The sequence below is a fragment of the Gekko japonicus genome, unplaced genomic scaffold (assembly GCF_001447785.1).
Source record: "Gekko japonicus isolate JY-2015 unplaced genomic scaffold, Gekko_japonicus_V1.1 scaffold3346, whole genome shotgun sequence".
Lineage (NCBI taxonomy): Eukaryota > Metazoa > Chordata > Lepidosauria > Squamata > Gekkonidae > Gekko > Gekko japonicus.
The window spans coordinates 86,575-99,240 of record NW_015165924.1 but is presented as its reverse complement, the minus strand read 5'-3'; the positions used below and the strand labels follow the sequence as shown (position 1 = coordinate 99,240).

The 12,666-nt window shown below is 45.3% G+C and overlaps 1 protein-coding gene across 1 annotated transcript in view; it reads right to left on the bottom strand.

The window, feature by feature from the left end:
- The window catches only part of GULP1 (GULP, engulfment adaptor PTB domain containing 1), a gene marked incomplete at its 5' end in the record, with an annotated part of 75,010 nt that overhangs the window by 16,233 nt on the left and 46,111 nt on the right, over positions 1-12,666 (bottom strand). The window contains one exon of the mRNA XM_015411416.1: positions 5,039-5,177. Coding sequence (XP_015266902.1) covers positions 5,039-5,177 — 139 coding nt within the window. The remainder of the gene's footprint in view (positions 1-5,038; positions 5,178-12,666) is intronic.

The window sequence follows — 12,666 nt, the reverse complement described above, 5'->3', positions numbered from 1 at the left end:
AAGACAACCAGAGAACTGAATTTTGGTTGAAAAAGAGTTGTCTCGAAACGAACAACCACTCGAGATGTTCGTATTGCTCACCTTCCGTATTTGATGTCCTGTGTTCTGAAAACATAGAAATTATAAACATCATCAAGCGTCATTTTTGTACAAGTTGTTATTGTCTATTCATTGTGATTTGTGAACCTTACAGCAATTTCTTATTATTATTGTTGTACTACTTTGAATTGCTGGTCCCCCTTGTATATATTAAGTAAGTACAAGCAGACTGACATGCTGCCAACACCGGTTCATTTTATCGTCATCCGGTTATAGAGCCGGTGGATAGTATTCTGCAAGTCTGGAGGAAAGGTGCTGGAACTGCAGGGTTTATGGGACTGTACCAATGTTCCCTCTAAGCTGTGGAGTCTTGTGAGCCAAAATTCTACTTTGTGATCTACTGGCATTCAAGTTATGAGCAAGTGATTTGGCTACATAAATTAGTTTGCTCTAAAGCCGTCTTTACTGAACGAAGACAAAAACGTGTGAGCCGGAGGCTAAAAAACTGTGAGCTAGCTCACACTAACTCAGCTAAGAGGGAACAGTGGACTGTACCATATCGGAACAGAGGCCGGTGAGAGAATCACAACATTTACACAGGGAGCATTCCGAAATTTCTGTACGTAGGAAACTAGCGACGGGAAATCTTTAACCGATTCCTTTCGCATTAGTTGCTCTTTTCTTTACTGGCGTTTTGTGTTTCTTCGAAAAGGTTTCCGTTACAATTACTCTCCGTTTTACTCGAGGAACAAATGTGTGCCTTTTCTCATAATAAAAAAAGAATATTGCCTCTATAATCTCAGGCTCCCCAATGCTCTCCTGCATCCCGCATACATTTCCCACCACAATACAACTCACTGTGTAAAAATGTACAGACTCAAACAGGAATATAAGTCTGATTGTTTGCAGATGCTCCAGAGGCTGAATCAGGCTGTCTGCCGTATGCCTTTCTCAACCACAACGCTATCCTGAGAGGCGTTTGGAAAGCAGTATGCAAAAGGTGGTTAGGACTAATTCAGAAGACTGGACTGGATTCAGAAGAGTAGGGTTTAAATTTGATGTAGCTCTTTCGAATTTTGCGACACACGGTATCTAAAGCCAGGGGTCCCCAACCTTTTCCTGACCTGCGGGCACATTTGGAATTCTGACACGGGGTCACGGGCTGAGTCACAAAATGGCTGCCGCAGGAGGTGGAGCTACAGTCACCCCCCGAGAAAGTCCAAGTCCAGTGAAGAAGAGGGGCGACTTCGACAAAGCAAACGTTGCCACCACGGCAACGTTATTTTAATCAGCACAGCCAATCAGATCTTCAGTGGCCAATCAGAAGCCATGCTGGGCAAGAGCCCCGCCTGGCCACACCCACTATCTGAAAACACTTGGCAGGCACCAGAGAAGGTGTTGGCGGGCACCGTGGCACTAGTGGGCACTGTGTTGGGGATCCCTGGTCTAAAGCGAAGACGGTACTTTCAAAAGTAACCAGTATTGCATCTACAGAATGAGCCGACTGTAGCTTATTATAATGGGAATGTGAATTCAGTGAACAGAGAGACCTGTTGTCTGATCTCCTACGGATGCGGGATCTGCCACTGAGATTTCCCCTTTGAGCAGTTGATACAACAACCCTATAAGGTAGGTCAGTATTACTACCCTCACATTACAGATAGTCAGGGATGGGGTCGTTCGGCTGTAGGAGGGTTTGTGAGCTCCCAGTTGAGAAGAGAGGTGAACCTGGAACTCCTCAGCTTGGACTCAGTGCCCTAATTTAAGGGACTGTGGGAGTGATCCTAAACAGGTCTACTTGGAAGTAAGCCCAATTTTATTCAATGATGCTTGGAAAGCATTCTGAAGATTGCAGCCTTTCTTAACTTTCCTAGCAGAATAAAGGTACTTTGCAGGAAAATTACTGAATGGTCTCAGATGGTTCTTGTAGGTTTCTGATTCTACTGTAAATGTTGTGGACATGGTTCAGAACTAAGATTTCTGAAGGGACTCTTCTTTCAGCCCTTATTCTGGGGGGGGGGAGTTCACTTAAAGAGCCAGTGTGCTGTAGTAATTAAGAGTGGTGGCCTCTAATCTGGAGAACCGGGTTTGAATCCCCACTCTTCCGCCACATAAGCCCAGCTGGGTGACCTTGGGCCAGTCACGGTTCTCTCAGGACTCTCTCAGCCCCACCTGCCTCACAAGGTGCCTGTTGTGGGGAGAGGAAGGGAAGCTGATCGTCAGTCACTTTGAGACACATGAGTCCTGCTGGGTGACCTTGGGCCAGTCACGGTTCTCTCAGGACTCTCTCAGCCCCACCTGCCTCACGAGGTACCTGTTGTGGGGAGAGGAAGGGGAGGCGATTATCAGCCACTTTGAGACTCCCGGAGGATAGAGAAAAGTGGAGTATAAAAACCAACTCTTCTTCTTAAAAACCAGTTGTGTTGGTTCACTGGGCTCTGAGTGTGGAATGTGTTCACTCCCAAGCAATGCTACCTCTAAGCCGTGGAGTCTTGTGAGCAACAATTCTAGTTTATGAGCGGCTGGCATTAAAGTTGTGAGCAAGTGATTGGGCTGCTGCATAAATTAGTCTGCTCTGGAACCATCCTTCCTGAGCTAAGACAAAAATATGTGAGCCCGAGGCCAAAAAACTAGCTCATATTAATTCTGCTTAGAGGGAACACTGCTCCCAAGCTTCTCCTGAATGAACAGGGAACATGCTGACATTTCAAATACTTAGCAAAAATCCTTTCTAGAAGAAAAATCTCCCGGTCCATCATGGCCTGTGGGAAGGCCTATGAGTCTTAGAAAGGAAACTAAAATAAAAGCAAGGAATCATCTCCGGCAAAAGAACCCAGCCAGTTTTGAAGCCCAATGCATTCAATGTCCGTCATGGTTAGAGCATAGTTTCCTAGGTCGGCTAAAACCCCTTTCATCCACAAAAACATCGGAGTCTTATGCAACTGGCTTGAATGCATATCAAAGATTCATCGCGTCAGGGGTGTGAATGCCTACAGTAATTGCAGATTTCTCTCCCTTCTCTTCAGTCACTTACACAACTCTCCAGCTCATTTCCTCTGGAGGTTCCAAAATTTTCAACGATTTCCCCTTACAACAAAGATGGCGCACTCTGCTTTGAAGATTCCATCACACAAGTTTCGGGGCTGCCTCCAGATTGGGAGTTCCCTGTTTTCTTTGGCTATGAGGCATCACAAGGAGCAAAGGCAGGCCAGGATTAAGTACTTTCCAGAAGCCTCAACAGGAACCACCCAGATTACTGCCCCAGAGAGGGTGGCTGTAAGTTTTGAGATCTCCAGATCACTTGGTATCTTCCTTGTGGTGGTGGTGATGAAGGAAAGGTCAAGTGGTGGTGATGAAGGAAAGGTCAAGCAGAGGTCCATCAGTGGCTATTAGCCACAAGGTATAGATAGGGGCTCTGGGGCAAGTGATGCTCTGTCATCTTGGTGCTTGGGAGGGTCAACAGTGGGAGGGCTTCTAATGTCCTGGCCCCACTGGTGGACCTCCTGATGGCACCTGGTATTTCTGGCCAGTGTGTGATACAGAGTGTTGGACTGGGTGGGCCTTTGGCCTGACCCAACATTGGCATCTCTTATGTTCTTATGTTCTTAAGTTGCGGCTGATTTACGGTGACCCCCATAGGCCTTTCAAAGCAAGAGACATTCAGAGGTGGTTTGCCATTGCCTGCCTCTGTGTAGCAACTCAGGACTTCACTGGTGGTCTTCCATCCAGATACCAACCTGTGTCAACCCTGCTTAGCTTCCAAGATCACTGTCCCCAGAGAGGGGCAGTCATATGTTTTGAGATTTCCAAATCACTTGCTATCTTCCTTGTGGTGGTGGCGATGGAAAATACCATCAAGTTGCAGTGAACTTATGGCACCCCGACAGGGTTTTCAGTGAAAAAGAGACATTCAGGTTTGCCATTGCCTGCCTCTGCATAGCAGTTCAGGAGGACTTCATTGGTGGTCTCCCATCCAAATACTAACCAGGGCCGACCCTGCTTAGCTTCCGAGATCTGCCAAGGTCAGGCTAACGTGGGTCATCCAAGGCAGGGCAATTGTAACCGCAGGCACTTGAATAAATGGTGGTAAAATGTTAACATATTTTGGGACGACCTGGCAACTCCTGACTGCTACCGCTTTTGGGATGCTTCAGAGAGACCATTCGATGCATAACACAGCTATTATCAATACTGGGGTTATTAGAGAGTCACATTATCTCTGCTCACAGGCAATGTTCCCTCTAAGCTGTGGAGTCTTGTGAGCAAAAAAATCTACTTTGTGAGCTACGGGTATTAAAGTTGTGAGCGAGCAATTTGGCTGCTGCATAAATCAGTTTGCTTTGGAGCCATCCTTCCTGAGCTAAGACAAAAATGTGTGAGCCGGAGGCTAAAAAACTGTGAGCTAGCTCCCACTAACTCAGCTTAGAGGGAACACTGCTCACAGGAACATGGAATAACCCCTACTTTCCCCCTCCTGCACTGAAGCAAACCAGAGGGAACTCTAAGAGACTGGCATGACTGCCAGCCTGGAAGAAAAGAACTCCAGTGACATTGACGACAGGTAGAAAACAACCACCTGAGAGAAGGCTTTCAATTTACGTCACTACGTTCATTTCTCTAGCATGTTTCGATCAACGAACATCCCTTAACAGCCAAAGGGAGGGAGGGGCACACACAATTACACTTAAAAGAAAAGAACACACGGCAATTAGCACAGAGAAGTTATAATTCCAAGCAAAACTGCATCAGATCGTGTAGAGCATTTTCGTTTCTGTGGCGTTACTTACTACTCGAATCGGTCCCTACACCAAAGGATCAGATGGGCCGCAAGGGGCGGGGCGGGGGACAGAACCCTACAATTGTCCGTTGTATGGTTCCCTCCCCCCCAAAGCTGCATTTGGAATGGCATAAAGATGGAAACCAGTCGTTTTTGCTGTTTGGAAGAAAGAAAACCCACAACGTAAGCAAAAAAGAGAAGGTCATGCATCACAGGACTTACTGATCTCTGCAGATCTACTGGGCACTGGCGGAGGCTGCGTGCCATTGCGAGTAGGTGTTGATGACTGGGGGGACATGGGAGAAAAGGGGACCATATCAAAGATGTCAGTGGAGGGTGATTTAGGTGTCACACTGCCTGCCTACAATAAGGACAATAAACATTAGGGCAATAATTCATAGGGCAAAATCACAATATTTAGATTTTTTTTTTTTTTTTGCATGCATGCAGAAGATAACAGCGACAGCATCCAAGCACAGTGGCATGCAACGACAAAGAGCTCCAATGGAGAAAGAGCGGCCCTTGCAGCCCGAGGTTTTGCGAGGCATGCTGAAACCTGCGTAGACGCAACCTGGATCGTCACATTGCACATTTTAATCACGGCGGGCATACCCAGAAATAAATGGCTTTCAACACAGAGGAGTGAGAAAATATATACATATATATATATATATATATATAAAAATATATATATATGAACGGTTCTGAAAGGAGAGATAAAATGCCAAAGATCCATTTAACAGGGCCGCAGGTTATAAATCAAAACTGGTGCCTGAAATTAAGAGACGGAACTTGGATTTCATTTTAAGTCCATCCTGTATAATAGGATGAAGACTCTGACAGCAGTTGTTCAAAAACCGGTAAGTCTTTCTGTGATAAAGGAGTCATTTGGATATCAGCAAGTTAATGTCAATGAATATTATATTCAGTCCAAAATATAATTTTCACTTAGCGCCACAAAGTTCTCTGCATTAAATCAAGCCACGAATTTTCGTTTGCTCAGCAAAATAACATTCGCTGTTACGTTCCCTTTGAGTAAGATTAACAGTCCTATCTGATGCTCATTTTATCTTTATTCTTTAAGCAACAGCATTCTAAACACAATATAAAGATCTACAAGGGGTCAACCGATAGCCGGCAGAAAAGCTAAGCAAGGAAAAATTTGCCCCCTCCTCAGGAAATTAAGACATAACGTTATTTTACTAACATTGCGGCAAACATATTTAGGAAAACTTCGAAAATCTGAACTGGCTTGCAAAGAAATCTCCAGTTTGGTCAATCTGAATGCACAGGACCTATACTGACCAATGCAAAAAGGAGACATCGGTGCCATATTTTCACAGAAGAGGCTTCCTCCTTGCTCACAGGGTCTTTTTGTAGCAGGAACTCCTTTGCATATTAGGCGACACACCCCTAATGTAGCCAGTCCTCCAAGAGTTTACAGTAGCCCCTGTAAGAAGAGCTCTGGGAGGATTGGCTAGATTAGGGGTGTGTCGCCTAATATGCAAAGGTATTCCTGCTACAAAAAGAGCCCTGGAATACACCTCAGCTAAAGTTTACAGCATCTTCATGGCGTTCACATTTTACAGAAGTCTGTGCTTTGCACCAAGCAACTCTAACTAAGTTTACCACGACCCACCATAGGAACACACTCCAAACACTGTGAAATCTATACAACCACATATATGATGTGCATACGTTAATGATGCCTCCATTACGGATATGCTTCTGTCCGGGAATTAGCATCACAGGGATGGGTCCCTCACCAAAGAAGCTCGTTTGTTGGGTACACAGAGAGGGCCTTTTCAGTGGCAGCCCCACAACTATGAAACAACCTCCCCAGGGAGGTGCATTTGGCCCCCTCACTGTTCATCTTAAGGAGGTAGGTGAAGATTTTTTTTTTAAATAGGACTGCAATTGATTAAATTATTTATTTATTGATTTTATTAGATTTATATACCGCCCTCCCCAAATGGGCTCAGGGCAGTGTACAACAGTTAAATAATACAACTAAAACAGTATTAAAATAACAATTTACACATAAGAAGAAGAAGAGATTGGATATATATCCCGCTTTTCACTACCCAAAGGTGTCTGAGAACGGCTTACAAACTCCTTTCCCTTCCCCTCCCCACAACAGACACCCTTGTGAGGTAAAAGAAGAAGAGATTGGATTTATACCCCGCCCTTCACTGCCCAAAGGTGTCTCAGAGCGGCTTACAAACTCCTTTCTCTTCCTTTCCTCACAACAGACACCCTTGTGAGGTAAAAGAAGAAGAGATTGGATTTATACCCCACCCTTCAGTACCCAAAGGTGTCTCAGAGCGGCTTACAAACTCCTTTCTCTTCCTCTCCTCACAACAGACACCCTTGTGAGGTAAAAGAAGAAGAAGAGATTGGATTTATACCCTGCCCTTCACTACCCAAAGGTGTCTCAGAGCGGCTTACAAACTCCTCTCCCTTCCCCTCCCCACAACAGACACCCTGTGAGGCAGGTGGAGCTGAGAGAGCTCTGACAGAAACTGCTCTTTTTCAAGAACAGCTCTTGTCAGAACTATGACTTGTCCAAGGTCATCCAGCAGGTGCCAGTGGAGGAGAGGGGAATCAAACCCGGTTCTCCCAGATTAGAGTCCGCGCACTTAACCACTACACCAAACTGAATCTCCAAACTGGCAGATATCACAAAATGCCATGTAACTGTAGAGGTAGTCAGATGACCAGTCAGAGTCAGGCCACTGGTGGACAATTTGGCCGGAAAAAGCTGGGCCAAGAAAACTATGGTCAGAGAAGCTGGGGGGGGGGCATCCACTGCCTCAACCAAAAGCAGTTCTAAGTTGTGTTTTTAAATTTTGGTTTCATGCATCACTATGTAATTTACTTTATGTATTTTATTTATACTGTAAATCGCTTTGATCTCCAGAAGGAAGAAAGGTGGGCTAATAAATGTTTTAAGTAAATAAGTAAATAAAAAATTTTAAGGACATGAAGGAATTAGAATCGGTTTTCAAGGAGATCTTCCATTTTCAAATAAATGCAAGCTAGCAATACCCGAATGACCACGAGAAGCATTTTTATTGCGTTATCCCCATGCACAAAGCCACAACGTTTGCCAAGAACAGCCAACTTTTAATCGCAAACGGAAGGGAAAAAAAGTTGTATCAGCCCATTTTTTTTTAAAACTGTCAGGAAGCACGCTACAACGAATCTTTGAAATAAGCAACGGGCATCCTTCATTTTGCACAGAGTTAAAATGAACTGCAATCACGCAAATTAAACACTCCATTCCTCCTACTGATCTCCCACACCTTCCATATTCTTACTCTCTTCCTCAATAAAAAAGAAAGCACTTAAAAAAAAATAATCTAATACTCATATATTAGATTGCACTGATTCTTACCAATTTTCCCCTTAGGACTTGGAAAAGTACTGGTGAGTATCGGCATCAACCCCCCCAAACAATAACCCTGGGAAAATGTATGTGTCCAATCAGAATTCAGAGACTTTCACTTTTAGATTATTAACCTAAAGGCAGGGATCTGTTTTTCTTTTAATAGTATCTATTTTGCAAAGTGGTATAAGCAATGCTGTTACTATCATCTACCAGCTGAGATATTAAATGGATGTACTCTGGAGTAAGTAGCCTTGATTCCTATCAGACTTTCCCCCTCTTAGAGTGATTTAGGTGCAAAACTCTTACTTAAACTGCCAGCGTGTCCAGCCCACACAAGTAATCTAGCACAAGGTTGCCAACAGAATGCTTGAAATGTTGGGAACATACAGCATTAGATAGGGTTGCCAGCTCTAGGTTGGGATATTCCTGGAGATTTGGGGCCTAGGGAGAGTGGGATTTGGGGAAAGCTCAACAGTGTATAATGCCATACAGCCTACCCTCCAAAGCAACCATTTCCTCTAACAGAATTGTTCTAGGGTTGCCAAACCCCCCCCTGATGGGGGCGGGGGGTTCCCCTTCTTTCAGGCCCCCCAATCCACTGCCAGCCAACTGGCCGGTGGGGGGAGCCCCACTCCTGAAGAACCCCATCACACCCAATGCAATGACATCACCCGGAAGTGATGTCATCACACCGGGCACATCATGCGGGGGACGCTCTAGCATTTGGGTAAAAACTCTTTGGTGACTCGAATGGATGACACAAAGGGTTAGCATTGCTCAAAGTCTTTGCTGTTAAAGGATATTAAACGCAACTGGTCTGTCCTTTAACCACTGTACAAAATGTAGCACCCTGATACAATTCATATACGAGCGAGAGAGAACGGCTTGAAACGCTAATAATAGAAAGGAACTGCTTGTGCTCATCGGGGTTACATGAGGTCTCGGAATGCTGTGTTCATGGACTGCCTTGGGAAGACCACTTTTGGAAGGCGGTGGCGTTAACAGCCCAGATGAGTGCCTGGAGTCGGGAGAGCTCATGGGCGTGAGCGTAATGGACGAGATATCTAAACAAGGAGATGCGTCCTCCGCACTACACCAGAAAAAGGAGGAGGGTCTCTGAAACATGTGGTGCTCAGAATCAGACTTTACGTGGAGCCGCTGTAAAGGAAATACAGAAAGAGAAGAAAAGGAGCAAAAGTGGTAAGGGATGGGAAAGGAAAAACAGCACCAGGTTTTTTTTAAAAAGAAAAGATTGCCGTTGATCTGCTACTTTGCAATAGAGGAACAAAACCCCCCCAAAGGATTCTCTTAAAGGGTGGGGGGACATATCCCACAGCAAATAATGAGGGATCCAGAACTGGCAATGCTATGTTTTAATACATTCCTTGACATAAAATGAATTTTTAAAATCAGGTTTCCTGTGTCCGTAAAATTTCCGTCTTGCACCACGTATATTTGCAAATCCCCACGCCTGCGACTGGTGTGCGCTGATATGCAAACACAGTCAGGTGGTTAAAGCATTTTGCTCGATTAATACAACCTCGTTAACCGTGTCCTCCCAAAACAGTCCTTCACGCAAGAGAACTCTCATGCTGAGTAGACTCCCTCAAGTCCCTCAGTTACTGGCAGAAGCACAGCAGACACTTCACACATCAAGACTGCATAAGCAGAAGTTGTTACCTATCACGTCTGGGCATAACTGAGTTTTAAAAATCACAACGTGGGCGTGACAGGCACTTTCTGCCCACTGAGGGGACTCGCACAGCTTCCTATGATTGTGAGGAACCAGATTTGTCTTAAAGTATAAGTCTTCCAGTGGAATTCACAGCTGCAGGGAGTGGTGGCAGCCAGTTTTCCCTCTAAGCTGAGTTAGTGTGAGCTAGCTCACAGTTTTTTAGCCTCTGGCTCACACATTTTTGTCTTAGCTCACGAAGAACAGCTCCAGAGCAAACTAATTTATGTAGTAGCCAAATCGCTTGCTCACAACTTTAATGCCAGCAGCTTCCAAAGTAGAATTTTTGCTCACAAGACTCCACAGCTTAGAGGGAACATTGGTGGCAGCTACAAGCACAGAGAGCTTCAAGAAGGGACTCGATAAATATATGGAGCAGAAGTCCATCAGTGGCTATTAGCCACAAGGTATTGATGGGATACTCTGTCTGGGGCAGTGATGCTGTGTATTCTTGGTGCTTGGGGGGCAACAGTGGGAGGGCTTCTGGAGTTCTGGCTCCACTGGTGGACTTCCTGATGGCACCTGGGTTTGGGCCACTGTGTGACACACTGTGTTGGACTAGGTCGGCCACTGGCCTGATCCAACATGGCTTCCCTTATGTTCTCTTATATTCCCCTCAGATACAAGATGTTCTTAGGGTAACAAGTGTTCACGCTTTGCTGCCGTGAGGTAAATTTGTGGTGTGCACAGCAGAATACAGAGATCACTGAGGCAGGGTTTTTATATACACAGGCTATTTATTTATTTATTTACAGGCTGGTCTCTAAGAACAGACCAACAGCACACGCCTCCAGGTATACAAAGGAGAAACCTGGCTGAGGCACATAAATTTAAGCTAGTCAAGGCTTCAGAGTGTGGTCTGAACTCTCTTTAATACCTGTGGGTATAAACAGGCTTCTGCCGTCTGGTCACGGGGTTGGATCCTTTCACACATACACAGGATACCACCCACACCAGCCTGCCCTTTCCCAAGAGCCAGACTACATGGCACAAGGTCTGCTCATCAGAGGACAAAAAACAGGGGGGAAATAAACTCAGCCCCAAACGTACCAGCACTGTTTGAAGGGTCAAGCGAACTTAAATATTATCAAAAAATATTATCGGAAATATATTTTTATTTGTGGTGTACACAATAGCAAGTTTTAAAAGATTGAAAACAAGCGGTCTGAAGATCAGACTTCATAGAACATCAACATGAGCTTGAAACGAGCTTTAGACATTTTACATACAGAACTGATGGTTTCACATACATAGCTGATGCATATATCAAATGACCAATAGGACTCTATGTGTTTTGGCCTCTTGGGCCTTCCTCAGTGGTCAATAATACTATGCCCATCACAGTGGGGATGAGGGAAGGATAATAAACAGAGAGCTAGAATCAAGCAAGCATAACATTTAAAAGATGTATTCCTTAAAATTACACTACCATCAATTTCTCTGTTCTAAGGACCAAATTCTAGCTGAGGCTTTCTGGTCTGTTAGAAGCTTTAGAGGGCTTCCAGCATGTGTCCTGCCCGCATACAGAAGCCCAAAGGGGACACTACTCTGGCTAGACCTCACTTAGAGTTCAGTTCGGTTTTGGACACCACAATTTAAGAAGGATACAGAAAAGCTGGAACATATCCAGAAGAGGGTAATGAAGATGGTGAGTGGTCTGGAGACCGAGTCCTATAATGAAAGGTTGAACAAGCTGGGTACGTTTCGCTTGGAGAGGAGACGACTGAGAGGTGATGACTGAGGGGTGATATGATAGTCCTCTTCAAGTATTTGAAGGGCTGTCATATAGAGGATGGCATGTTGTTCTCTGATGCCCCAGAAGGTAAAACCAGAACCAGCAGGTTCAAATTAAATCAAAAGAGTTTTCGGTTAAACATGAAGAGTGAGAGCGGTTCCGCAGTGGAACAGGCTTCCTGGGGAAGTGGTGGGCTCTCTTTTCGAGGTTTTTAAGCAGAGGCTAGATGGCCATCGGACAGCAATGCTGATTCTGTGAATTTAGGCAGATCATGAGAGGGAGGGCAGGGAGGGTTACATAAGAACATAAGAGATGCCAATGTTGGATCAGGCCAAAGGCCCATCCAGCCCAACACTCTGTATCACACAGTGGCCAGAAATACCAGGTGCCATCAGGAGGTCCACCAGTGGGGCCAGGACATTAGAAGACCTCAGTGCTTCAGTGCTTAGTTCTTGTGGCCCTTTCTTACACACACAGGAAAATGCTGGTCGCCACTTTGGGGTCAGGAAGCCATTTTCCTCCAGGCCAGTTTGGTCAGGTTTTTTGTCATCTTCTAGACATGGAGCAGGGGTCAGTGGGGTGTGTGTGGGGGGAGGTATTTGTGAATTCCCTGCGTTGTGCACGGGGTTGGACTAGATGGCCCTGGAGGTCCCTTCCAACTCTGTGATTCTATGAGATCCAACCCATGAACTCTTAAATGTGTCCACAGGCAGAGGGAGACATCCAGTTGTCCCTGCAGGAAAGCTGGCATTTGTGATCAGAGTTTGGTCTGGTATTTACGACTCTCTCTCTGTGTTATTTCCAGTTACCTCCTCTGGCAGTTACCTTCAACTTCTGGTGGCCCTATGAATTAATGACCTTTGAAACATCCTATCATTAACAGCCTTGCTCAGCTCTTGGAAACTGAGGGCCGTGGCTTCCTCGACGGAGTCAATGCAGCTCATGTTGGGGAAGAGCCGTGGCTCAGTGGCAGAGCGTCTTCTTGGCATGCA